At 52.4% G+C, this 27,084-nt stretch overlaps 8 protein-coding genes across 8 annotated transcripts; 4 read left to right on the plus strand and 4 right to left on the minus strand.

The window, feature by feature from the left end:
* Positions 1 to 259: 259 nt before the first annotated feature.
* Positions 260 to 1,008, minus strand: J3458_013337 (uncharacterized protein). Its single transcript, XM_007813263.2, has one exon. The coding sequence runs from the start codon at positions 766 to 768 to the stop codon at positions 391 to 393; it is 378 nt and encodes a 125-aa protein (XP_007811454.2). The 5' UTR covers positions 769 to 1,008; the 3' UTR covers positions 260 to 390.
* Positions 1,009 to 6,622: 5,614 nt separating this feature from the next.
* J3458_013338 (uncharacterized protein) lies at positions 6,623 to 9,313 on the minus strand (the record flags this gene model as incomplete). Its single annotated transcript, XM_007813262.2, has 1 exon — positions 6,623 to 9,313. One exon carries the CDS (start codon positions 9,311 to 9,313, stop codon positions 6,623 to 6,625), a length of 2,691 nt encoding a protein of 896 aa, XP_007811453.2.
* A 1,939-nt stretch (positions 9,314 to 11,252) lies between these two features.
* Positions 11,253 to 12,824, minus strand: J3458_013339 (uncharacterized protein). Its single transcript, XM_066120387.1, has 4 exons — positions 12,061 to 12,824; positions 11,765 to 12,000; positions 11,467 to 11,717; positions 11,253 to 11,402 (listed from the first exon to the last, which is right to left on the minus strand). The coding sequence occupies exons 1-4, from the start codon at positions 12,548 to 12,550 to the stop codon at positions 11,369 to 11,371; spliced, it is 1,011 nt and encodes a 336-aa protein (XP_065974674.1). The 5' UTR covers positions 12,551 to 12,824; the 3' UTR covers positions 11,253 to 11,368.
* Positions 12,825 to 13,442: 618 nt separating this feature from the next.
* On the plus strand, positions 13,443 to 14,621 carry J3458_013340 (uncharacterized protein; the record flags this gene model as incomplete). The annotated part of the gene is made up of 1 exon (XM_007813260.2): positions 13,443 to 14,621. The coding sequence occupies one exon, from the start codon at positions 13,443 to 13,445 to the stop codon at positions 14,619 to 14,621; it is 1,179 nt and encodes a 392-aa protein (XP_007811451.2).
* Positions 14,622 to 14,653: 32 nt separating this feature from the next.
* J3458_013341 (uncharacterized protein) lies at positions 14,654 to 15,337 on the plus strand (the record flags this gene model as incomplete). Its single annotated transcript, XM_066120388.1, has 1 exon — positions 14,654 to 15,337. One exon carries the CDS (start codon positions 14,654 to 14,656, stop codon positions 15,335 to 15,337), a length of 684 nt encoding a protein of 227 aa, XP_065974675.1.
* Positions 15,338 to 17,672: 2,335 nt separating this feature from the next.
* J3458_013342 (uncharacterized protein) lies at positions 17,673 to 21,229 on the plus strand. Its single transcript, XM_066120389.1, has 4 exons — positions 17,673 to 19,272; positions 19,341 to 19,759; positions 19,817 to 20,445; positions 20,516 to 21,229. Exons 1-4 carry the CDS (start codon positions 18,573 to 18,575, stop codon positions 20,607 to 20,609), a joined length of 1,842 nt encoding a protein of 613 aa, XP_065974676.1. The 5' UTR covers positions 17,673 to 18,572; the 3' UTR covers positions 20,610 to 21,229.
* A 399-nt stretch (positions 21,230 to 21,628) lies between these two features.
* J3458_013343 (uncharacterized protein) lies at positions 21,629 to 23,250 on the plus strand. The gene has a single exon (XM_066120390.1). The coding sequence runs from the start codon at positions 22,603 to 22,605 to the stop codon at positions 22,993 to 22,995; it is 393 nt and encodes a 130-aa protein (XP_065974677.1). The 5' UTR covers positions 21,629 to 22,602; the 3' UTR covers positions 22,996 to 23,250.
* Positions 23,251 to 26,418: 3,168 nt separating this feature from the next.
* J3458_013344 (uncharacterized protein) lies at positions 26,419 to 27,066 on the minus strand (the record flags this gene model as incomplete). Its single annotated transcript, XM_066120391.1, has 1 exon — positions 26,419 to 27,066. The coding sequence occupies one exon, from the start codon at positions 27,064 to 27,066 to the stop codon at positions 26,419 to 26,421; it is 648 nt and encodes a 215-aa protein (XP_065974678.1).
* Between the last annotated feature and the right edge of the window lie 18 nt (positions 27,067 to 27,084).

Consider the following 27,084-nt stretch of genomic DNA (forward strand, 5'->3'; position numbering starts at 1 on the left):
AAAGTAAAGCCTCAGTATAAAATGGAGACTGTCAACGGAATACACGAGCCAACAACGGCAATTCGTCCCCGTGTAGATCGCCGATCTCTCCGCGCGAGGCCATGTGCTGCGCATGGGCCCGGCGGCACCAGAACGGCGGATGTCAGGCATCACCCGCAAGTTGCAACCCTGGGCTGTTTTCAGATTTATTACGAAAACAATGATAGCACCGGCTCCATCACGAGTCTCGTCACCCGAGCCGCGAACTTCCCTGCAACAAGTGTATATGGCGTTGCAACCAAGTTCAGTGGTCATGATAAAAGTTGCCATTGGCCAAAAGTAGTCTATTACATGGTATCGCTAAATCCAAAAGCCCCGTCTCTCTTCATGCAAAAAACCCCAGTCCATCCATCACCATAGCTGGTCGGCATCCTTGACCAGCGAAAACTTTCTGTTCTTGCGCGCCATCTTTCCAGCCCGCTTCCGCTCTTCTGCCGTGACCAGCCAAGACTCGACGACTTGGCAGGTCGCAAACGGCTGGCAGGACGAGTACTTGACCGAAGCGGGGGAATCCGGACCGGCGCTCGGGTCCAAGGCCTTGGGCCGTGATGCCGACGAGGCGGCCCTGCTGCTGCCGTAGATGCTGCCGAGCACGCGGGCCGGCGACAGCGACGGCACCCTGCGCTGAACTTGGTCCATGAAATGGGAAATCCTGGCGCCCGTGACCGTGAATTTTGAGGCGCGAGTCGACGAGGGCGCTTCTCGCCGAGCGTGTTGTAACCGGCTCATGGCCTCGTCGTTGCCTTTCAAGACGATTGATTGTTCACGATGCTTGCCGAAGCAGCATCCCCCGAAAATGCAGAATTGGGTCAATACAGAAAAGCGGCTGTTGCGGACCAACTAGATTCACCGAGATGGTATCTCGAAAGGGGATAGAAAAAGGCAGTCTTGTTCTTGTCAAACTCGCGGTCGGCGGGCATATATATCAAGCTGGTCCGTCAAAGGCTGCATGTGCCCTTTCGGGTCAAGTGTACTCTGGCACATGGGGTTTGAAACCAGCAAAAACGGCCGGGCGAGCACAGCCCTCCTCCCCGGTATATCGTGCTGCGGATGGACTTGCATCCGGCGACTGATACATGGGCACCCGGGTGCCCAAATAGACTAGCGCACCCAGGTGCCCAAATTATGTCAGCACTCCTCTAGCGCTGGGACAGAACCTGTGCCCCAGCATGTTCCTGCAGCCACTGCACATTGCAGCGCCAATCAGATTGATGAAACATGGATCAGGCAGCATTCCCTGACGACGTTCTTCCACCCGAAGGCACATATGAATCACGCGAGTCCTTACTTGATGCTATCAATTCTTGGGCGAAACCTCGAGGGTACGCATTTACAACAGGGAAATCCCTCAAGACACCAAATGGCAGAGTCAGAGTAATATTCGCTTGTGATAGGAATAAACCTCCTCCAAGCCCTTCTACTGATCGAGTGCGACGCACTTCGAGCCGAAGAACTGGCTGCAAGTTTTCAGTTCTAGCCAAGCAATCGCTAGATGGTAGTACATGGGTCTTGAGCCATCGACCAGACATCGAATGTGCTAAACATAATCACGCGCCCAGCGATGATCCTTCTGCACACCCTGCCCACCGCAAGCTTGTGGGAAAAGATGCGGCGATCGTCTCCAAACTCGTGAAGTCTGGAACTGCCCCTCGAGAAATAAGGACCTACCTCCATAACCACTCAGAAACACTTGCAACTCAGCGGGATATATACAACCGGATTGCGGCAACCAGGAGAGATCTTCGCGAAGGCCAGAGCAGCATTCAAGCCCTAGTCGACCAATTAGATAACGAGGGCTTTTGGTGTCGCGTCCGCTTGGATGTAGACAATCGACTGACGGCTATCTTCTTTGCCCATCCTGACTCTGTGGCGTATTTACAATGCAACCCGGACGTATTATTGCTGGATTGTACCTACAAGACGAATAAACACGGTATGCCGCTACTCGACATGGTCGGAGTAGATTCTAGCCAGCGGTCGTTCTGTATCGCATTTGCATTTCTATCCGGTGAATCGGAAGAGGATTACTCTTGGGCGTTACAACATCTCAGGTCACTTTACCAGCGTGAACTTCCGTCAGTTGTCTTGACTGATCGATGCCTAGCTGCAATGAACGCTGCTGCACATTGGTTTCCAACGACCAAAGCGCTCCTCTGCCTCTGGCATGTCAACAAAGCGGTCCTCCAGCGCTGCCGGCCCTTTTTTGTGCAGAAAGAAAACGAAACCTCAGAGCGGGCAGAAAATGACACATGGGAAGAATTCTACACCTCCTGGCACTCGATTGTTGCTTCACCAAGTGAAAAGATATTTGACGAGCGCCTGGCCAAGTTTGAACTGAAGTATGGCGAAAAATATCCAGAGTGTGTAGGGTATATCAAGATGTATTGGCTCGAGCCGTACAAAGAGATGATCATTAAAGCATGGGTGGATATGCACTTGCATTTCGGCAATGTGGCCACCTCGAGGCAGGTGGCTTATACTATATGCAATTGACAAGACGCTAATGGAACGTTCCCAGGGCCGAGGGTATCCATTCACTGATGAAAGCACACATTAAGAAATCGAATTTGGACCTTTTCGACGTTTGGCAAGCCATGAAGCATGCCATCGCAAACCAACTCAAGGAACTTAAACATATTCGAGCTTCGCAACAGTTACGCACACCTCTAGATGTATCCGGGCTCATGTTCGAAGCAGTACGAGGTAGGGTTTCGCATGATGCTTTGCGCAAAGTCCAGGGGCAACGGCAGTTATGTCTACAAGAGCCACGTCAGATTCTATGTAGTCAGACTTTCACTTCGTCACATGGGTTGCCGTGCTCCCACACCCTCGAGAAGCTGGAAGAAGAAGCTCAGGGTCTTCTGTTAGAGCATTTTCACCCACATTGGCACTTAAAGCGAGGGGTGGCACTGCCAAAACCTGTTCTGGAACCTCGCCGGGCTGCAAACCAACTAAATAGGACTCAACCCTTAACGAGCACAAGACGCGAACCATCCGGTTTCGAGAGAATCCAGGGTAACAGAAAGGCTCCCACTTGCAGCGCATGCCACGTGGTAGGCCACATTATGACCTCGAGGTCCTGTCCGCTGAAGTTCAAGGGGTCGCCGGTAGTACCTCTGCCGGAAGCTCGAAGTTCAGTCACATTTTCAGGTGCCACGGCGGAAATGGCTCCTGCGGGTGTCTCTAAGGCCCCCCCGGAAATCGTGCCAACGACCCAGCAGTCGCAATGTTCAAATGCAGTGGCGGATGCCTTGGCAGAGATTGATCAACCCTCTTCCTTTGCAGCACGCATGCCACCCATCCGTTCATCTCCTCTCATGAGATTTAATACGTCGACTGACTTGGGGTCGCTTGCCACATCAAACAACGCGCCCGGCAGTCCGCCAATGTTGACCGTTGAAGGGCCAACGGTTGAGCAAGTCCAGTCTTTGTCTGGTGTCACCTTGGAAGAGCCGCGGTACGATTCCCCGGGTGCCATTTATGAGAGATATGTAGCTGCTAGAAATGCGTGGTACGCTGCGCAACCTGCTGGCAGCATCAAGACCAACCAGCAATATCGCAAAGCGATGGGGCTCCCACAAAGATACGACAAGCGGAGTTACGAGTGGTGCTTGGACTACAAACAAATGTCGAAGCATCGCGTCACTGCGACAGGGTCCAGAGAATGGACGAAAGAGGAAATGATGGCGTATCTAGACTGGAGCAACCAGGAAGATGAGCGGATTGAAGCCCAGGTCGCTCGGGAGATGGGTGATCATCCTTTGGCTAACAAGAGAAGAGGAATGAAAGAAATATGGAAGAGAATAGAGGTAGACAGTAATGAGCAACAAGCTTTGCACTCAGCGAATAGCGCGACGGAGGATTGCATTGTTGTCAAGTTGTAGATTAAACTGGAGAGAGTAACTAGTTGAAATGATCTTCCAGCCGGGTCTTGCGGGTCTGTCCCAGCGCTAGAGGAGTGCTGACATAATTTGGGCACCTGGGTGCGCTAGTCTATTTGGGCACCCGGGTGCCCATGTATCAGTCGCCCTTGCATCCGCCTGGTGAAACCGTGGTGGGAAAGGAAGCCCCCCCTCCTCGGTCGACTGAGATGGTAGCCCTCAGAGTTGGGGTTTATATCATGTGGGAGCTTGGATCCAAGGGCCCCCCCGGATTTGTTGAGTCTTGGCGATGGGCAGAATTGATGCTCAGCCTGGGCCTTTTGAACGCATCGTAGACTGCCTCGACGTCGATCCGGGAAGAAGCTATTTTTCCAGGGATGTTGCATCCAATCAGGCCCATCCGAGGCCAAGGATGGCAGCTCGAGTCATTTTCCAAGGCATAAAAACTTGTGCCTTGGTGATGTAATAGTCTATACGGCGGCAATGCTCGTGGGCAAAAGGTCAACGGTCTGGTCTGGCATGCAGATGGTCTAACCAGACTCGTCTACATGTCACTGATTGGGCAACTGCACACGGCCACGTCCTGCCTATTTGGGACGTAGCGATCGCCTCATCCTAGCCAGGACTTATGCGCTGACTCGCCGGGCAGTCGCTCTGACTCTGCGCACCCGGTGGTTATACCTGTCAGTGTGCAATTCCTGCTGGCCCATTGTCAGTCAAGGTACATTAGTACCGACGACGTGTAAAAAGTTCGACCGAATCTTATGCTATGGGCCCAACTCTCTTGCTTCGGGGTTTGGTATCCCGAGAGCGTGTGCATCTGACAGATCTTTGGGCCGCTTTCCCCTTGGGGTATAGCCATCTCATAGTCTTTTTTTTCGGGAGGGGATTTGGGGGGCACAACACCTGGATTGAATTTATCGCTTATTATGCCAAGGCGTGCCGGACCGTCAAGAGGAAGACTTACAATTAAAAGTAGCCTGTCCGAGACGACGTGCTTGATCACGAAATGTAGCTTGTTCGAGTAGTGTACGTTTGGCAATGCCGAGAGCGGTCTGTGCAAACTGCGTCATCACCTGCGGGTGTTTGCAAAGGATTTCCTGTCTGGCCTCGGATCACTCCATCTTCACATCCGGACAATGGGGTTCCGTCGACTGCTCGCCACGCGCCATTTTGCCTCGCCAGAACATTAAGAACTGCCGAGATATATCGTCTGCGTGTACGTGCTCTCCATCAATGCTCCACCCATAGAGGTTCTCTAATGGCAGCTCAGTCGCGGTGCAATCAAGTGCTACCGTACCTGGCTGGAGACCATCATGGGCCGCAAAACGTCATGTCGAGTATCCTATTCGTGTCTTGTTAATTTTGAGACTCATCGGCATTATCCCTAAGCGCGACCACCCATTCCATTCCATAGCTCCCATCCGTAGCATCACAGCATGCCACGCATGGGTCCAACAAGCCACAGCAGCCGGGAAACTCGCTCCATTCTCCGAAAAGAAGATGACGTTTGGTCGCCCCAGGCACTGCGTTTCATAGTCCGGATCCTGTACTCTTTTTTTTTTTTGGTTAATTCGAAAAGACTACCAAGCGACAGCAAGCCTGTGAAAATTCTCATAGCCAAAGAAAACATGATACCGTGTGGTCCGGAGCACAGCCCAAGGTTCGAAACGCACAAGTCTGTGCTGTGACAATTCACCAACCGTCGACGAGCATCTCCCGAAGACAACAATCAAGGTCCCCACATAATATTGGAATCCAACGTCCCCGAATGGGGGGGTTGAAATTGGAGTCACAACTCTTGGGAAGCTCGCGTCCGTCTGGCGGGGAGAATATCAACCGAAAACAAGGGGAAGGGTTGAATGGTGCTATTTTCGCAACAATTCAGGGGTGAGAATGCCAGGCCAATTAAATTCAAAGCTTCCTGTGCCTTTTCAAAACACACCATCTCTATAAATAGTTGTCTGGGGCACGGGAATATAGTAAATGAGTCTATATAGTGAACAAAACCGCATACTACTCATGGAGCGGATTTGGGCTTAAGCCCTACACTAGGTTTAGACTCCCAATTCGATTGAGCTAAAACTACCCAGATACCTCGTTCCCTTCTAGATAAAGCATTTGGATTCTCGCTTACTGGGATCATGTATAAGACCCTGATGTCAATGAGAAAATTGCCCTAGGGATAAGCAAAGCGGAGAGAGCTAGAGACTGCAGTTTATCCCCAGGTGCCTTTTAGGGGCCCTTCGGAGACACTTCCGGGGATTATTACTATGAATTCGAGCTCTTTAAAGCTTCTTGTTAAATTGAAGCCCGTTGAAGCTGCTTGTTAAATTAAGCTTCGCGATGCTGCAAATGCAATTCTGTAAACACTATAATCCTTCTTTTTTTTCAATTGATTACGTATTTTCCCTTTACTTGATTAAAAGCTTAATAATACCTGTATTATATATGAGATTAAAGAGGTAAAATGGAAGCTTGCCCACGTTTGGTATTCACTATTCACTCACTCGGCCACTTTTATATTCGCTTGACCGAACTATACAGTATATCACGGTTCTTTAGCTTAATACAGCTGATATATAGTGTTACTAGATATACTACTTGTACAATATCTAGACGTGCAATATCAAGTTTCTTATACGGCGGTTAGCAGTAGCTCTAGTCGACAAGACGACATGAGCCTGACAGTATCCGCGATGCTAGGCGCCGAAATGGACATATGGGACCCAGTACAGCGGCGCCTCCTCACATAATTCCGCGTCTCTCGGATATCTGACTGTACCTTGGCCTGAACGCGCCCGTTCCGTCACGGTCGGAGCGCCTCTAGCTGCTCTGGCTGCGTTGTCCGAAACCCACGACTCACGAAGTTTGATGGTTGCGTGGTGAAGGCCCTCACTGACAGAGTCGTCGGCCATGTTTCGTTGCTGCACCCACTCATACGTCATGTTTGCCGCCTCGACACAAGACTTGTCGTTGACCTCCCACAGGGTCCCAATAACGTGCCGGAAACCAGCAGTTTGATATGCGGCCATCAGATGAAGCGCCTCGTTCATGAGATTGTCATTGTTGATTTGACCGGTTCCGCAGGCGGAGAGGTAGGCAAGGAACGGCTTGCGGTTGTGGAGGTTGGTTTCGAACAGGTCTGCTACTGCGAGCGGCCCGCCGCGCAGAAGTAAAGAGCTTCTCGACGGATCGTCCGGGTCGGTCTTTCCGTGGCCGGCAAAGTGGAATATGTCGCAGTCGTTCAGGGCGGCCAGGACGTCTTGTCGGCAGGGCCGAGGCTTGCATACTTGCAACCGCAGGGAGCTGCAAAGGCGCTCGAGCTTGGCCATCTCCAGTGGCACAAATGGAAGATGGTTATGGCCCGGTGTCGTTTCCATACTGACCAGCACAGCTTTGCCTTTCCCTCGTTCCTTTGGGAGAGTGGCGCTTTCCTGACGGCTTTGCACGAGCGCCCTGACGGAGGAGCTGTAGGATGAGATGACGCGGTCCAGGACAGTGTCGGTGCCGCGGGAATGATAGCCTGCTGCGTGGATGGGAAACTTGGCCAGGGGCCCGGTGAGAATCCACCACATCCGGGGCAAGCAACCATCGTCAGGCGTCTGGGTGAATCCCAGCGCGTCGAGGACTGGCTTGGCGATCCTGTCCCACAGCCACTCTAGCAAATGCGTGTCCAGCGACTCTGGTTCCGCCAAGGCCGCTGCACGGTTTTCAATGACGAGGTCGCTTACATGGAGGAGCTTTATAGACCTGATTTGGTGTTTCTCGATGATCAACGCATCGGTCCGGTGAAAGCTGGCGTTGACGATGACGACCGGTCCTGAGGCGGCGGCTTCTTTGAGTTCGTCTTCGGACGGGGCCATGAGAAATCGGTCAAAGCCGGGCAGTTTCCGGATGGCCTGGATCGTCTTGTCCAGCTTCTGGCCCGCACCGTGGCGTCGGCTGACTTGGAGCCTTGCCGCTGTCCCCAGGCCGAGTTGGTCGACCGGGCGGGTTGAAGTATTGAGTTGGTCCCGAAGCTCAACGTATTCTTCCGCCAGCTGAGCATGTTTCTGCACAAGCTCAGAGATGTCGGCGCGCATTTCGTTTAGGGAACCTATAATCACCCCTCGGCCAAGTTCAAGAAGCTGCACGGCCTCATATGGTGATTTCCCCATCGTCAAGGCGATTGCGGCCGCATTGGAAGCGAGGCCACTAACTTCAGTGACGGTGAGCAAGTATTGCTTGTCCGAGTTCTCAAGAAAGCGAGGTGTGAGGAGAGGTATGAGAGATACTGCGTCAGAGGCGGCTCGGGAGGCCAATTCCCAGTCTCCGGATACAAGGCACAATGTAAGTAACTCGGCACTGCACCTCAACCGATCCTCGATATGAGAGGGCACGTGGTAGAGGCCATCCTTGTATTGCTGAATGGCCAAGTCTCTATCTGGCTCCGCTCCTATGTCTCCCCCTATGCTCAGGAATCTGTCATGGTACCCTCCGGCGAGAGAAAAATGCCGGCGTGCCCGAGATGGATCATCCTCTGACGTTATATCGATAGCAGCTTCAAAACATTGAATAGCTTCGTTTAGATCTGTCTTATCTTGATTTTGGTGATGTAGGTCTAGGTATACTGATCCAAGACTGTGAAGCCGTTCTGCTCGTTGTGGATCATTTTCCGGTGTACTATCAATAGCTTCTTTCAGATACTGGAGGGCTATATTTATGTTTACCACATCTCTTGTTAGGTGAAATCGGCCTTGATATCCCAATCCAAGGCTATGAAGCCGCTCTGCTCGGTCTGGGTCGTTCTCTGGCGTCATCTTAGCAGCTTCTTCAAGATATTGGAGAGCTGCGCATAGATCTGCTTTATATTTTCTTCGCCAAAATCGGCACAAGTATGCTATCCCAAGAGTTTCAAGCCAGTCTGCAGGGTCTGCATGGTCTTCTGGCATGATATTAACCGCTTGTTGAAAATAATGGAGGGCCATGTCTAGATCTGCTTCACCTCTCCATCGTTCATATCGGTCTTGGTAGCCTAATCCAAGATGATGAAGCCGACCTGCTCGTTCCGGATCGTCTTCTGGCGTTATATTGACAGCTTCTTGAAGATATTGGAAGCCTTTATCTAGATCTGCTTCTTCTCCCTCTTGGAAGAATCGGTCTTGGTGTATTAATCCGAGAGTCTCGAGTCGTTCTGCCCGGTCCTCATAGTCTTCTGGCGTTATACTTAGAGCTTCTTGAAAATGTTGGAGAGCCATGTTTAGGTCTGCCATGGAGTCACTCTGGCCAAATCGGTCGTAGTATTCTGATCCAATATAGTAAAGCCACTCTACTCGTGTTGGATCGTTCTCTGCCAATACATTGTCGACAGTTTCTCGAAGCAGAGGGAGGTCTGCGGCGAGATCCGCCATCGTCTAGAAATCAGGATATAATGCGGCCTTTGCCTTGTTTTTCTTGTTCATCGGGGAAAGGCCATTGCTGAAGCGATTTGGCCAAAACGACAAGGAACAGTTGAGGCCTCTGTACCTCTTCTGCTGCCAGTAGAAACGTCTGGTCTCTGTGTCTGACGTGAGGAGAGATTGAGGCTCTCGATTGACGGGTGCAACGATTTTCCAGCTGACGCGGCGATGCAAGGTAGATTGCGTCCTAAGTCTAATGTTTATCACAAAGACCAATTGTGACACCCTGTTAGTTCATCTGTGACTGACTGCTGAAAGCTACAGGAGGCCGTTGTCCTGAGTCGCTGCCTCCGCGTCACCTGCTGGCACCAGTTCTGGTTCGTCCAAGGTGCCACGCGAGGCACCAGAGTTGTTTAACTTGACCACTTTGTTTCTGTGGTCACTTTGTTTCTGTGGTTCGCCTCGGAGACGTCAAAGTAAGTCACGTACGCCGTCATCTCTGGCTCCAATACGAGGAACAGCAAGGGCTTTCGACCGAGGGGGCCAATATTAGTGGCATAGCCATGTAAGACAAATTGCTGCCTGATTACAGCGTGACCCTACCAATGGCACACTAATTGGGGCGTCTGCTCGATATGTGTCAGCCGAGATGCGTGACATGGCTCAAAGATGACATGGCTGGCACCTGGGAACTTTTCCCGACATTGGGAGGCAATGCCGCCCAGCTTGGACTGCTGGCCGCCAATCGGTTCGCAAGGCGCGATATCTGACCTGCCTGTTTCTGCGGGACGGCCGTTGAAGCATCATTATTCACAGCAGGAGCGCAGGGCTGCCGTGACAGCGAACATAGAACACACTCTCGACCAGGCGGTGTCTGGGGTGTGCCAACATAGGAACGCCACGGCACAGCTCATCGTGATTTCTCACGCGCCTGGTGTTTGGAGCCGCGCGAGACGACGCAAACAAGACAAATGAGCCTTTTTGCCGCCGTGTGGAAATCGGGAAGTTGGTGGTGGCCTGTCTATGAGTTGACGATCACGAGCACGAAGAATATATTGCCCGAGTATAACGTTTCGCTCCAAGTATTCAGGTGATATTGACCGGGCTGCAGGAGCAAACAGGTAGCCTAACTACTTCTCATGAGACTTCTCAGGACGAATTGCTTGCCCTCCTCCCAGGGCGAAGTCTAGACGCAAGCTTGAGGCATGGACTATTTCCCCCAGCCCTTCTGCGTATTCCCGGTGCCGCTGAAACTTGGCCCATTATACCCTGTACGTTTGGTAATGGCCGAAGCAATCCCTTTACCAACTGCTTGCACAATTTTGCCAGCTTTGGCATTTACACGTTGCTCCGCGTTCTGATGGCGGCATGGAAGGCACGCAGGAGAACCGCTACCATGAACCAGGTTAGCCTTTTATAAATCTTGTCACGGTTAGTTGAGAAATACCTACTGTATACAATTCATATTTTGGTGAGATTGTATTCTTGACTTCAAGCCGTGCTAAGATTCGAGGTATTGACCGTGGTAGCTTTAAAGAGTAGGTTTCTTGAGGGGAGAATATCCAAGTTGAATGTCTCGTTTCCCGACATCCTTTGGCTGCTTTTGACGGTGTCCATGTCGCCAATATGTAAGCTTCAAAGCTGTCCACATCACCGATGTGCAAGGCAACCAATGCGCCGAGATGCAAAGCAAGAATTGGATCATATGTGCCTTCTTACAACAGCATGTCTCACTCAGCTACACCATTCGCATCACGATATGTTAGACGGGCACACCTGCTGCGTCTGCCATCAAATAGCACCTCATAGCTCCGCGACTGAAACATCAGGCTGGGCCTCTACACTACATGTATGCCCAACGCGTCCTGCCCGAGCCGAAAAGTTGACATTGATGCTTACCACACCTCCATCTGCCCCGCAGTCTTGTCTCTCAACTATTTGATGCCTCATTCTCACCATGATCACGGCACTCCCTTGATGGAATCGGGCTTGCCCATGACCCCCTGCGGCTGCCCCTTGGTGACCACTACTGCTGTCCGCTACTGACGCCAACGTTGCAATACACTGCTACCGGACAGACCCAATGATGACAGTAGCATATCTAGTCGGTGGTATTGGCCAGGTTAGCCAAGACATGTCATGTGGGGGATACAAGGACAACTTACGTCGCTCCTAGGAGAATGAGCTTCATCGTCTTCGATTTGGTCAGTACAGAGAGTATAATGAGGAAAATAACCGTAGATGCTGCGACCACGACGATACGCCCCGAGGTCGTGCTGACCATGTTGCAGATCACAACCGGCCCCAGCAACAGAATGGTTGTGAAGAGCAATACCAGTGCTCTTGCAGCGTGTTGAATCTGCGCGCCGGAATCGATGTAGACGTTGGGGTCCTTGGAAACGTTGCGAGCGCGGCTCTGTGCCAATGGTCAGCCTGCTCTGATGCCCTCACGCCCGTCCTTGCCTTTTGGAAACTCGGCCAGAGCCGAATCATCTTGTCCTCTACCCATGCTTCAAGCTGCACCATGGCGCTGTCGCCCACCGGAGCCAGGGACACCAGCTCAGGACGGTGTCCTAGATACGCAGTCTCCTCTCGGGCCAGACAGCCGGTGCCTTGAAGCCAATTCTGCAGGCTCTCGACGTCTCTTGGCTGAGGAGGGCCGAAATGTAGTATCCGGCTCGTTCTCTCGATGAACTGGTCTATATTTTTTTTTTTTTTTCCGTCAGAGGCCGTGGTACATTGTAGGCGTTTTGCCTTACCATAATCAGCAAGCTGAGTATCAATCTCCGATAGTAGAGCTATCCGTTGCGCATTCCCATCGCATCGATTTTTCCCAAGGAAAAGGGGAGAGGTCTCTTCGCAATCCACCTGTTCAAGCTTCTCCTCGAGCATGGACAGCTTGTCCTGCTTTTGCAAAAGGAGTCGAGCTCGAAGCTTGTCAAAACGTCGGCACAAAAAGTAGCCATCATATGCCGAGATGAGTGCCGTGAAACGGGGGTATCCAGGCCTGTAGTCCTCGATTAGGCGTGTTATCTGTCGGAGCGCCGTCGACGTTGCACCTGCGACGGCGGATCCCGAGCGCTCCCAGACGGGGAGATAGGATCGGAGAGCCGCCATTTCCTCATGGCATTTTGCTGGGTAAAGCTGGAAAGCGACTGCAACACAAGTCTTGTGCGTCCCATCGTGCTTATACACTGTTTTAGGGAAGGGAACGCAGAGGGGGGCAGTGCGGTTACCACCTTGGTCCATGAAGATGCACAGCCATGCCGGGCGATATGTCCTCGAGAGAGCCACGGTTACACAAACTCGGGCACGAACAGGCCGACTCTGAGGGGTAGTCTGACTACCCGACCTAGCATGGCTTTTCCTACTTCCAGCAAATACTTTGGGTATATATCATCTGGAGCACTCCAACGATTTGGACAGCAGCGTCGAAACTGCCTTGCCAACATCAGCCTTTGACAGTCTCAGTCCTGGAAGAATCACCATGTCCTCTGGAGAGTACGTAGCTGGTCCATCTTCGGCCTGTCTGATACTCACACGTAAAACTAGGAATAAAAAGGAAAAATTTGTCCTTTCAGACGAGGAAGACCGCCCATATATTGTGGGTTCTCGTTCGGTAAGTCGTCCCAGCCAAGAGGTTGTCCGGTACTCACCGAGCTCACATATAGCAGCCGGGATTCCGCGTTGGAGATCAAGTCTACCTCTTGCTTTCTGATGGATCCCGAGATGGCCCTTACCTCGTGGCAACGGTCATCTCCGCGCAGGAGTGTACGCTTAGCCTCGAAAACGGCCAGAGTGTCGGGCACGGTGAGGTGATACCGATGGCGAGGCTCGAGGCTGCATGAGGGAGAAACAGTGACAGCCTCCGACCTACTCAATAGAAGCATTCCACGTCAGCAGGGGCATGGTTCGCCTGTGCTTGCAAAGAAAACACCCAAAGGCATCTTGACAGCCCCGTTCTCATCGCATTTCTGCCCAACCGTGGTGCATGTCCTGATTTGAATCCCGCCCGATTATATAGCATCCTTGGTCTTGAGTCTCATGATGTGAAACGGCCAAGTAGCCCCATTTCCCGCACCTTTTCCACAGTAGGAAGACACGGTCTGTAATTGTTGCTGCGCCAGCGCTCTCTACCATCATGGGCGACCAGCATGCAGCAGCAGCAAGCCACTACGCCATCCTCATCGGCATCGATGCTTACCCAGCCGGACCCCTGACGAGCTGCGTACGAGATGTTCAGATGATCAGGAAATGCCTCGAGGATAAACTGAGCTCCGTCGACATGCAGATTTTGACGGCAAGTAAGAGCCCTGATCCAGAGATGGCCATGCCCCTTGAAGACCCGGAATGCTGGCCATCAATACGCAATGTGACTTTAGCTTTTGAAAGGATCACGTCTCAAGCAAAGTCTGGAGACTTCGTTTACATTCACTACTCTGGCCACGGGACCAGACTACCACCATGCTGGGACTTCTCGAACAAGTCAACCGGAGATTTGGCCTTGGTTCTCCTTGAGGAAGATCAAAGCTCACCGCCATGTCTCCGCGGACCGCAACTGGCCCGCCTTCTCAAGAACATGATAGACAAGGAATTGGTCATTACCCTTGTCCTGGACTGCTGTTTCTCGGCGGCCGTCTACCGCAAGAGCGACTGCAGTGTTCGATACCTTCCGTGCGGCCTCGAGGCGGCCTCAACGCCTTCACCGTGTCCGGAAGATGGCCTCACAGGAAGTGACACTCGTTCCACGAACCGCGCTGCGTCTATGCACGACAACTGGTTGCTGGAACCGGACCGGTACACCATACTCGCCGCTTGCGGACCTCACGAGAAGGCCACAACTGGCTCCGAGGCATCAGCGAAAGGAGTCAAATACGGTGCTCTGTCCTACTTCTTGTGCCAAACCTTGTCTGACCACGGACTTGGGAGGAGACACAAGCACATACACCGTCATCTATGTGCTAGGTTCCGGGAATCCTGCGTGGCGCAACATCCTGTCCTCTATGGAAACGCGGACCAGGGCTTCTTTGGTCAAGTGAGTCTGCTCTGCGGCGAGAGGTCCATCTGCATCATGGAACATGAAGGAAGCCTCCAGTTACTGGCCGGGCAGGCCCACGGTCTCCGCAACGGCGACCGGTTTACTGTGTATCGTCCAGGAGGCCATCGCCGTGCTGAGGACCGGTTCATAGCCAAGGTCGTCCGCGCCGGGGCCCTGGCAATGTTCAGACGGGATGGGTCGCGGAACCATTGGCTTGCGCGTATTTCGCCGATTTCCCCATTCGACTGGCAGCCCATCTTCCGCGGCACGATGAACTGCTAGCAGCGCTGAAAGAACGGTCTCTAAGTACCAACATGGACAACCATCAAGTTCCGGCCCTCCAAGTCGTCCTGGGCAATACCGACGAGTACGAGATCCTGGACGACTCTGGTCGGAAGCTCATCAACGTACCGGCCATGCCGCGAGACCAGACGGATATTCGTCGTGTCTGCGATGTGCTACAACACTTGGCCCGGTTTAGGATAGCCAAGGACTTGGTTAATCCGACGCCTACGGCTGCATTCCGAACATCATTCGATGTGCACATAATCAGGGACAGCACGGCGTTCGGTCCAGGGGAACAGATAGAGGTGCGGCACAACAGCAGTGTGAAAGTGGCTATAAAGAACAAGGGAGATGCAGTTCTATATGCTTACCTGTATAGCCTTGGCCCGTGTTGGGGGGTCAAAGGGATCCTCCGTGCGACTTACCAAGCTATTCCTCCACGGACGGATCCTCTCAACGGCGACGTTGCATTCACGGGAATGGCTTCATGGAGCATAAGGATGATGGTTCGTCCATTGATGAGGGAGCATGGTTCATGCGAGGACATCATCAAAGTCTTGGTAACGTCCCAGCCAACATCGTTTGACTTGCTAGAGTTGTCCAATCTTGACGAGCTAGCGAAGATGGTTTCCGGAAGCAGGCTCAGTCATCCCAACAGCCACGTACCGGAGGACTGGATAGCATTGAACTTCCCTATCCGCACATCACTCTGAATGAGAGCTACGGGTAGCGTTCTGGTGGAGAATGTAAGGGGCCAAGTCGCTTGAACGGCGGCCTCGTCGCCGTCTATCCCAACTCCCTCGCGGGAAGATGTAAGGCGCACCTGAACTGCCCTGATCTCTCCTTACCGCTGTCCACTCCCACTTTGTCATCAAACCCATATTCATGCGAGTATGGAAGATGCCAATCGGGACCTTTGCTAGCTTCCACAATCCTCGATGGGTCAAACCGCGTTGGGTCGAGCTTTTTTCAACCACAATCCGTCGAGTAAGTCGACGGGACAGACAAGGCGAATAAAGCAGTCGTTGGCTCATCGTGAGCCGTTCCTATTGTGTGAAGATGAGTTTTACTTGGTAATGAATTGCGATGCGCTCCTTACCGTAGTAAATGATGGTTCATGCACAACCCTGACAATACCTGTCCAAGCACAAAGCACACCTTTCAACGGTCGTTCCGCAACTCGCATTTCGTAGCCCCTTTAAGCTGAGTTCTGTTACCTTGACGCATCTTTCCAGTACTCTTTTTCATACTCGTTTAGTGGGACAGCTTCGAAGCCGCAGTTAAGTCGGCCTGTTCTTTATTGTTGAGCGTTGGAACAGCCAGGATAGTCACTTCGCACACCTCTTCGAGGTCCTCGAGTGCGTTCATCACGTACATGCAGGAGCCAAACGGGCACAGTTGGGCTTGATGTTGAGGATAGCCGGCCGCGGGCCATGCTGCATCTTTTGCTCCATGGCTCACCGGGAAAACAATATCATGACAAGCCGACGCCTCAACCAAAACTAAAAGGCTCAACGACCCAAATCTCCATTTTACCCAGAACAGTCCTTGAAATACTCGGAAAATATGGTTGGCCTCGAGTAATTATCAAGCTGCCGCTCTATTGTCGAATTATCCTTCAAGAGGAGAGTATATCAGAGGCGCAAGTACACCGATTCGAGCGTTGGGATAACTGGTTCTGTTTAACCCTCTCTGCCATTTTGGGGAAAGAGTGGTAGACTGGTGAAGTAGCATGTTTAAAGGCTCTCTGCCTTTCACCTAATCGGAGGAAATAGTGATCGCAATTGGAACCATGCAGTAGCAAAGAAGCCGCATTCATCTCTGTCCAATTCTCAGATTGGCTCCATCGCACCTGAAGGGCCGCATTCAACGGCAGCTACAGTCGGGATTTCTAAATATCAGCGATACCTAAGCTGGCGTCACAAAGTTCAGCATGATCGGAGAGGTCGCCGGCCTCGTCGAGTTTCAAGGACTGACTGTGGAAGGATTTTGTAACATCAGAATGATTCGATTCCCAGGAGGGATTCTAGACCTGAAACTGGTGTGCTTATATGCTAAGCAATTTTTCCGTGTTCTTACGTTGGGCTTTCCATGACTCGCCTCTGGCCAATACGGCATTGATATATCAACAAGACTCGACACCATCATACACAATCATCTAGTTGCCCTCTTATGATATAAAGCCTTGTCTCGGAGAAACCTTCCCCATTTCATCCGAGGTGATAACCCGGTTAGTGGGAGCCAGTCCTCGGCAAGTATCAGGATATCGTCGTGAATATGAGGGCTTTGCTCCACCCAGATTCGGGCGCATTAGTACGTCCGTAAAGCTCTGCCGTACAAAACGCATCTACTTAGCCCGTAGACCCGAAACATAGCGTCATACTCCCTGCCCTCAAAACTTGGCTCAATATACATCGCATCAATAGAGCCCTGCCCAAGGCCACCGGGGCCAAAGACTTCTGCAGGTCGTTCATGGTTAATTGGTAAATGATGTCGTGCTTGGCCCTTCAACAGACCCTAACTGATGTGCAAAGTGCAAGAAGTCCACGTCGATGGCAGAAAGATGCCCGTAGCGAGTCGGGCTGATGCCCTACCCTAGAGCTTGAAGGACCCAGCACTACGGACCACCCGAGAATCGTTAGTCCGTACTCCGTAGGTGCCTACGTACTGCGCTGCAGATGCCCCATCCGAGCCAGCAATCACGGCCAGAATACGTTCTGGTGTGCGTGGCAAGTCTTAAGCCTGGTGACGATGCTCCATGGTTGGATGTGGGTGGCGCATGGCCAGCTCCAATCTCGCTTTCCAGAGGCCCACTTTATGGCCCAAAGCCATCAATCGATTCACCAGTTGACGACGGACTGGGCATTCGCCCATCAAATGGCCACCAGGCCCCGCCACAGCGCCTCAAGTGCCGGCGACGGAGGCACAGGCTCCGCTATTCGCCATCACCCGGACCGCTGTGGCCCAGTGGTCTCTCCCCACCCTCAACGCACCAGTTGACCAGACTTGGCTTGAGTTCAACATTGAACCTGCTTCTCCAGACATATGCCTGGACCCTCTTTTGACTTCACTCCTCCACGACCGTCTTCTTATGCCACCCAAACCGACCAAGCTGGTGGCCTCAACCTTGTCCAGCGTTGCTCAGCCCTTTCAAACAGCGAACCAGCCCGACGCATATTCTATCCCAGCCTTCACCCTCACCGCCGCCGATCCCATGTCGTCAACATCTGCTCTCTAGCGCCCGATACATTGCCCGTCACATGCTGGTCGACCACCGAGGTGTTGCTGTCCCTCACGGCGCCTTATCAAAACGACAAAGAGCTTTGGGCAATCAACGTCTACCTATCTAGGTAGTCATTCCTATTTGGCTCGACTGTAACTAGGCCAAAAGTCCTCATTATCGACTACTTCACTCACGATACACACACGCATCTGGTCTGGTCCCGTCTCCAGCCCAGACAGTCACCATCGCCGCCTCTCCCGTCCTCGACTCTCTCCGTGACCGGTGTCTAGCCAATTTACAGACAAAATCGACTCAAACTGCCACCGCGGCTTGCCCGCGGAACGGTCGACGTGGACCAACCCTCCGACGCTCGTTCCCTTCACCCCATTGTCCCCTCTGACGACCCATCCACTCCGCCTAGCTATCGACAATCTGCCAGCAGCGTCGGCTCAGCACCCAACCCCTCCTCGCCGCTTGGTCGCCCTGGCCGATCCGCCCAACCAGCTCCGGCTTCGACTGTGAACATAGAATCTTCCACTCCAAGACCGGATCCGCCTTCCGGCTCGGTATCGCAGGTCCTCGGTAGGCGACGACGCCCGTCTGGCTCTTCTCCGATACAAGATCCCAACGACCCTGCCTCTGCCGACAACGAGGCTGCTCTATCCGACACATATTCATCACCTGGTCGTCGTCGTCCAAAAAGGAGGCGGCGAGTGGGCGAAGACATGGCGTCAGACGGCAATTCCGTCCTACAGTCTAATGGGAGCGGCGCCGCTCGCTCAAATGGATCGACTGGTGTTGCTTCTCAGAGGACTGTCTTGCCCAGTGGTGCGACTAACGGGACACACAAAGCAGCGTCTCTAGCTGCCAATGGCTCAGCAAATGGAGACAAAGCCTCTACGTCGCTCGTCCGACCCTCATCATATTTCGGACATAACAGAGAGGAGGTGACTCGAATTTTGATCCAAGCATTGTCAGACATGGGTTATCAAGCGGCTGCCGAGAGTGTGAGCGAGGAGAGCGGGTTCAAACTGGAAAATCCCACGGTAGCAGCCTTTCGGTCAGCTGTGTTGGAAGGCTCATGGGTTGAAGCGGAAGATTTGCTGACGGGAGCTACTGTGGCAGGACAGGCTGGCGAGGATGGCGGTGATGGAAATGGGCTTGTACTCGCTCCAGGCTCGGACCGAAATGTTATGAGATTTGCCATGCGTCAGCAAAAGTTTCTGGAGCTTTTGGAAACCAGAGACACAACTCGGGCACTCCAGGTTCTGAGGGTAGAATTAACGCCGCTAGACCACGACACCGCAAAAGTGCATTTTCTTTCCAGCCTCCTAATGTGTCTTTCAACAGAGGACCTGATGGCCAAGGCAAACTGGGATGGAGCAGGGGGACAGTCACGCAAGAGGCTGTTGTCAGAGCTATCAAGTGAGTGCCCAAAAATGTTACAAGCTATTACCTGGTTGTGATATGTAGACGCTAATCCCGCTTGCTAGGGTGTATCTCGCCATCTGTCATGCTTCCCGAAAATCGCCTAGCTGTTCTCCTGCACCAGGTCAAGCAGAGTCAGATCAACTCCTGCCTTTTCCACACCGCGGCATCGTCGCCTTCGCTGTACGCGGATCATCACTGTGACAGGCGAGTCTTCCCCAGAGATATCGTGCTGGAGCTCATCGAAATGCGAGGAGAGGTGTGGGAGGTGCAATTTTCTCACGACGGGTCGCAGCTTGCCGCCTGTGGATCCAGTGACAGTGTCTTTATATGGGAGACGTGGTCATTCCAAGTTGTACACGCCCTCAGCATGCAGGTTCAAAAAGATCACCATTCCGGCGTAGCAAGTATTGCGTGGAGTCCGGATGACTCGATGATGGTGACCTGTTCGCAGGACCATTTTGCGCGATTATGGGATACTAAGGTAAGAGCCCATTTCACCAATGTCACCCATTCTCAGCGGCAACTAATAAGAGCATAGAATGGTCAATTAATCAAGAAACTGAAACGGTTCGACGAACCTGTCAGTGGGTGCATCTGGGCGAGTGACAGCAAATCCTTTGTCCTCGGCACCCTCGATAACAAACGGAGCATTTGTACATTCAACAGTGAGGGCGAAGAGTTGGTCCAGTGGGACAAGAAGCATCGTGTGCAGGCCATTGCTGGGTCTCCCGACGGACGGTGGCTTGTAGCGGCGGACAACTTTACCAACATGTACGTGTACAACGGAATAACAAGAGCACTGGAGTATGAACTGGATTTGGGTGCCCAGCCGATATCTCTAGCCATCAGCCAAGATTCCCGGCAGCTGCTTGTCAACAAAGGGGACAGCGAGGCGCAGCTCGTCGACTTGTTCACGAGAGCTACGGTACAGAAATTCCTTGGCCATATGACGGACCAGTGCGTCATCCGCGCTTCCTTCGGCGGAGCCAACGAGAGCTTTGTCATGAGCGGCAGCGAAGACGGAAAAGTGGTCATCTGGCACAAGAATATAGGGGCTGCTGTCGAGAGGTTGTCCAGTTTTTCCGGCAAGCGGTGCAACTGTGTGGTTTGGAACCCGGCCGATCCATACATGCTCGCCTCATGTAATGATGACGGAAAAGTGCGAATGTAAGTCGAGCCAAAACTAACACTTTGCCACAAATTTTGAATATCTTTGAGAAGCTAACAAGAGTCGTAGATGGGCAAACCGCAAGAGAGGCGTGGATATCAGGTCTAGGATACCCGGATTGACGGGGTGGAAACACCATCAAAATGAACCCGTGCCGTTCTAGGCAGGGAGGGCTAGTGGACATTGACCCTAGACTTGGTCATTCAGCGGTCCCCTTCAAGTAGGCGGATATACTACGAGTTGTTCTATTTTGTTACATCTTTTTACTCCACATTCTTCTTGGTTTAGACACTTTACCATGACGACAATAGAGAAATGCACACAGGACGGGGGGCCGGTACGCATTTTCATCATCATATTTGGTCGGTTTCGTTGAACTATGGCTTTTCGTGGCTCCAGCCTGGATCAGTCTACAATTTTTTTTTTGTTGGCCATTTGATTCCATAAGAAGGGACTTGTCTTCTTGATCGCCTTTTATTTCTATTTTTATCTTATTGGTCACCACTCCGCTCTCTTTCGTCTTTGTCCGGTTCGGTTCGCTTCACCTTTTTCCGGCGTTGTAGCGTTGGGCGGGGGGTGCGAAGAAGGAGAGAGCCATGTCTCATCTGTCGGAGCGAATACCTGCAGGATTGGGTTGCCGGATGGAAGGAGGGCTGTTTTTTTGTGCAAGGTTACATGTAGACTGGGACAGCCCTTGACTTGGTGCATCACATCTCCAGTTCTGAAAGACAAAACGCAGAGAAAAAAAAATAAGCGATTCTAAATATACCGTGTGAACTTGCATGGCGGGCTCCGATACCACTGGTTGCGAAACACGTCCTGCTTCTTTTGTCGGTGAGGCGAGTGATATTCCAAGGGGGCAATGCGTTCCCGATCAAAAGGGATCACAAAATCCGGGGTACACGCAACATTAGAGTTGGGCGCAGATGCAAGATCAAGGGAAACCTTGTCGTGCGTGTGCAGCAACCCTTTTGGAAGCAACATATCCCAGGTTCAGGCAAGCATGTTTGGGTAAGGCGTTATCACAGGGACGCTTTGTCGAGGCAATGACACCGTTCAGGGTATGGTGGTCCAGGTCGGCATTGAAGGGGGCGTGGGCGGGCACATGCATGGAACGGTGAGCCCGAGCACATCGAAAGAGCTTGTCGGCTACAATAATTTTTTTTTTTTTTTTTTAATTTTATCCTAGGGTCTGTGTCTCTTTTGAGGCTGATAAAAAGGTTCCTTGGCGTCTGCCACAGCGGACCAGACTTGTGCCGGATCGACGCAACATTTGAAACTTGGCACGGGTGGTGTGGCGTAGTGTCACATCGGCGCGTCCTTGTGCGTGTCAGGACTTGCCCTCTCTGGAGATGTGGCCGGCTTGAGGCGTGGACTAGTTTGCTTGTTTGTACGATTCGTTGACGAAATGGAGGCGGGTTGTTGCGGATGCTAGCGGCGGTGAGATCCGATGTTGGAAACGCTGAAAACAATGCGTACCACAAGGCCGAGGCCAGCGACGGTCCGGTGGAGGACAAGCGATGGCGCCTGAGTTTCCTGCCATGTCGCCCTTTGCCGAGGTTGCCATTGGAATGTAGAGGTTATTTCCGTTTTTAGCTTCTGGCCCGTGATCCCTCCAGCTGTCAAATAGTCAGTCGATCTTGTCAAAAGTTGCCAGGTTGGAAATGGCTTCTCTCTGTACGACGCGGAGCACAGGTCCAGGGCTACCAAGTTGGCCACGGCTCCGGTACTCCGCGTACTCCAACCAGAGTTCCAGTCATGCGGGATGGGATGGAGGTCCGGACCCTAATTTGATCCGCTAAACTGCCCAGCTATTGGAGGGATTTTTGTATTTGCCGGTTGTTCCTGGTGACAGCACCGATCGCATTGCATTCAAGGTTCCGGGCCAAAACCAGGAGGAGGATCTTGACCGCCAAGGCCCGTCGTACCTGCATGCAAGCGAATCAACCACAACGTCTCGAGTTGTCATCTGATGAAAGCTGCCAACCTGCTTGCTCTCACTCGGGCAGCCGGCTTGTCAAGATCCATGTCGTCCGACGACATGTCCGAATGGAGGAGACATCAGTCAGTCCCTACTGCAGCGCCAAAAATACGCATGAAAGACACCTCGCCAGCCAATACGTACTTCAATATATCCGAGATGATCCGTACACAATATGCAAAAGGCTGGCGCCTCAACCAAGCTATTGGGCCGCCCATACCGATGGTCCAGAGATAGTTGGCCCTTGCTTTCAGCCTCGGGGACTTGGACCAGGTCGACGACCAAGGAGAAAGGGAACCAGGCCCGTATTGAGGGGCTTGAAAGCAAAGTATTGGTAGGCTCTGGTCCCCCCATCGTTCGCGAGTTCAGAGCACGCCAAGAGATTCCTACGGTCCTTTTTTTTAAAAAAGAAGAACGGTCTGGGGCAAGTATGACTAGAGACATGGGGCATTTGTCACTCGTCTGCAGCATCTCCACCATTTTCCACCATTTCCAACATGCCTTGAAATGCACAATCAGTCCCAAGCATTTCACCGCCCAGTTGAAAAGGCGAATGAATATGACATGACTAGCGCAGACGTGCCCCCTGTTCTTCTAGAACCCCTGGATTGCTTTTGTTCCACTAAACGGCCCGCATGCGCAATGATGCAGGGGTTGAAGAAGAGGCGCAAATGATGACAGTCCGGGCAATGGAAATTTGAAGCCTCGACCGTACTCTGTGGAAGTATTCCAGCGTCAGAACATATGATTATAAGTGCATGCGGGGTGATGACGGCGGCGGCGGCGGCGGCGGTAGTAGTAGTTGTTGTTGTTGAAGTTGTAGTAGCAGTAGTAGTAACAGTAGCCGCAGTGACTTGGCACGTCACAATAAAGTTTCACCGACTAGAACCGCATGCGGCCAAGACCTCGTTCTGACCGCTGGCCTTGATCGGTAACACGGAGGTTGCTGCATGAGCTCTGTACCGAGTACATTGCCGGAATACGCTGTAAATGATGACCTCTGCGAGCAGTCGCCACTCTTCTTCCCCTTCATCTCGCCTGGCAGTCATGGACCAACGTAAACTGCGCTTATCACGCGAGCACAGCGTCAAGACCATTGCGGAAACCAACCAACCTGGTCCCTGCCGGATCCGAAGAGACCCATAGCGTCGGAGAAGGTATTGCAAAATAACATTTGACTTCAAAGAATGGGAGAGCCGGAGCAGAAGTTCGTTGGTTGCATGGAATCTGCCTTCATGCCGCGGTCGCCCGTCTTGACCGTCTCTTATCATGGAGAAGGGGAGCTGAGCCAGTTGAGAGCTCAATGTCTTCCGGTGGAAAATGCGGTCGTAGTCATGGCCTCGCAGCAATGAAAGCAGCACTCGAAGCTCAGCAGTACCACGAGTTGACCCGCAGTTTCAGATATCTTGCGGAAACAGAAGACGGAGCCATCGGCCAACCAAAACATCGACGGACCTGCGATTGCATTCGGCTTTGACCCTTTTGATTAGCGACCAGCAACATAGAACCGCCCAAGATACAACATTGCCGCAGATTGAGAATTGCGCATTGGCTTCTCAATCGACCAAGTCAACATATTTCCTCCTCTGTTTACTCCGTAGCTCGCCCAGATGCTTTAGTGCCCTCGGGTAGGGGCCAAAGTGGCAGAATATAGTTACTTGCATCCCGCACCGAGGTTTTTGCCTTTTCGTTCCTGCGCGCATCGTGAACACTGCGCTATCCATTGGCCCGTTCCAATACTTTGGTAGATATCGACTCCCCTGGCGCCCGTTGACACAACGACCGGGCCGAACGTCTTGACCGTTGGCTTACGCCACAGTCGTCAGCTACATTGTGATGATCGGCAGAGGTGGTGTGTACGTACGGGATAAGAAGACCGGCATATCCGTTCAAGTGGCCACCACAATGACCCGCATGGTGTGGCGGCAAACGGGGTACAAAGTACCCTATGATTGGGGGAATAATGATTTGGAAAACCAGGCGGACCCGAACAGAGGGTTGCTTTCCAGAACATCAAGATGACAGACGCCATGCTTGAGACTTGATGTTTCTGGCCTTGGCCCCAGTACAACGCCAGCCAACGCCAGACAGTATTAAATGGTATCATCAAGTGCATTTGTGCAGGGAGCAGGTACTTTTCTGCCCCGGATGACCCCCCAATCTTGTAAGTTCAACCCAAGGGCGGGTGGTCTCTGTGCCATGTCGACGGTCTCTTGCCCCGAAGAGACATATCAGACGAGGACTTTGAGTTGCTTAGGATATCTGCGCTATCGCGAGGAGAATCGAGCCAGAGAACAGCCCTTCACTAGCTATGCTGAAACAAAGTTCATAATTCTGTTGGTATGAACGTTTCGTACCGTCCACCGTCCAGCCAGCGGACTAGTGACGAAATGGTGACAAGAGCCAAGAGTGGCTTCTTGCTGGTTGTCATGAATAGACATGATGAGCTGTACCATTGACCTTGGTCTCGGAGCGCCTCCCCATTCGCCAAAACACACCGTTCTCCTGTTTCATGAATGCATCCCGAATCCTTCGCGATATCAGGCATAGCAAAGTGGCCGGCTAGGGATTCATTCCCGCTTCGTGCATCTCCCACGGATTGCATGTCAGCACGCGCGATACTGCACACACGACTGGATACATAATATACGTGTCGTCCGGCGATGTTAGAGTGCAGTTCCACGCATATTAGATGTAAACGGATGCAATTGTTTTGCATGCGTTAGCGTGCGACGCCACGGTTGTCCTGCGCAAAGGGCAAGGGTACCCAGGCAGGCTGGTCAGCGGAATAACCATGGCCTAATCGGCGTCACACTATGAGTTGTCGCTCTCATTTATTGATCCCGCGATGCGAAGGCAAATATCCATCAGGATCAGGTAGGAAGGCTATTTAGGGACCTATTATTTGTAAATGTAGTTAGTTGCTTCCCGTCTTGAGAACGCCAGTCACGGGACGACTGTTATCGCCTGCCAATAGTACAGCGGCACGCATTCAGCTGAAGAGTGCTCATGTGGCTTTGTGGATATTAACTTGAAGTTAGCTAACTCCGTAGGTTGTAGTACTCGTGTCTGTGTGTCCCGGGTCCCTGGCCGGCCCGTCACCATGGTCAGTGCAAGGGCTACAGCAATAATTGCATAGCAGTCGAGCTCGGATCGAAGGACCGTGTACTCGGCTTGTTCATCCTACTTGTATCTCTGCCCATCAGAGCTTGCGTCAGCAAAATTGTACCCTGCGAGTAGCAAATTGAACAATGCTTGCAGCAATGTGGCGTCTGAGGGTATTGGCACAGTATTGCATGAAAGCGGATATGCATCTTGTAACATTAAGCCCCAGAGCTCAATTCCGAAGGCTTTCGCATGAGACGCCAACATTCTTCGGTACGGAGTATGCTAGGGGAAACTACTTTGCTTCTCATCCTGTACGACAATTTCGTGGGGGAAAGGATGTGCGTGCCCATGCCAGTTTGTCCTTGTTGGTAGATATGCCGTCTGTGCATTCATATGCCGCTTGATAAGAGCCGAGGGATTGGGGGAGGATTTTTCTTTTCTCGTTATTTCTCCCCTTGGCTGGCCTCGCGGGCTGTACCACGATCCGAAACACGCGGCCAGAAGCGAGTGCCTTGGCGACAAGATGTCTGAGACTTTGAGTTCTCAGGAAGGCTTCAATAGGACGGGGTGGCGGATTGGACACTTGGCTGCAGATGCGATGCGGGTTTAGAAATAGGGAATTTGAGAAAAGAGTTGTGTACGCATTCTAGCCTATTGAAGTCTGGTGCATGCACAGAGTTGTGTCAAGAAATCGAAGGCTGGCGTACTTTTTTTGACTTTGCACTTGGACAGGTCCTGTTGAGTCGGGCACTCCGTTGTTCCCGACGCGGGAACAAGTTGTAACCCGGTCGTGCCTTCCCACCTGCCAGAGACATGGCCACCAAAACCAAGCATCCAACCAGTTGACCTGAATTGAAGTACGAACACTTAGTAAGCGCTTGCTTCAGGTTCGCGATGCAAACTGCAAACCAGACTTGTCCCAACGACCTGAGGTTGATTGGGATGTAACATCAACCCTTTGAACTTGGACCTCAAACCTCGCGCGCCCCCCCCCCCCCCCTCTTTCGCTCCTCGACCGACGGCTGGACGCACAGACCAAATCCATCCAGGGCAAATGGTGGGATTGGGGCTGCACAACACCGACACCTGATGGCTGATGGCGACGGCACTGTGTGCATGGAGGACGAAGTGCGGACGACTCGGGGACTGAAGGAGATCGCTGGCATTGAAGCGGGTTGGCGGATGCATGGGACAAGGGTTTGGGGCCTTTGCCACGCTTGAACACCATTGTGTTCTTGTCTGGTTTGATGTTAATTTCGCCTGGACATTCCAAGGTGCCTGGACATGGACCACAGGGTTCAAGGGCTTGATGGCCTTGACCCGGCCACGACCTGGGCTTGCAGTCGGCTTGCAGCCATGATTGACACGGCGTGTAAATGGCGCCTTTGGCTCCCCAACTCCCCATGACGGAGGCGGATAGAGGCAGATGGAGGCGGATGGCCGGGGCATGGACCTGTGCATCTGGCACCAACCCATGCCTCATCCCGGTTTCTCCCATCGAAAGTTGCTTCCACACCTCATCGTTCGTCATCCACCCGCCGGAAAGCCC

This window comes from Metarhizium acridum (assembly GCF_019434415.1).
Source record: "Metarhizium acridum strain ARSEF 324 chromosome Unknown scaffold_276, whole genome shotgun sequence".
Lineage (NCBI taxonomy): Eukaryota > Fungi > Ascomycota > Sordariomycetes > Hypocreales > Clavicipitaceae > Metarhizium > Metarhizium acridum.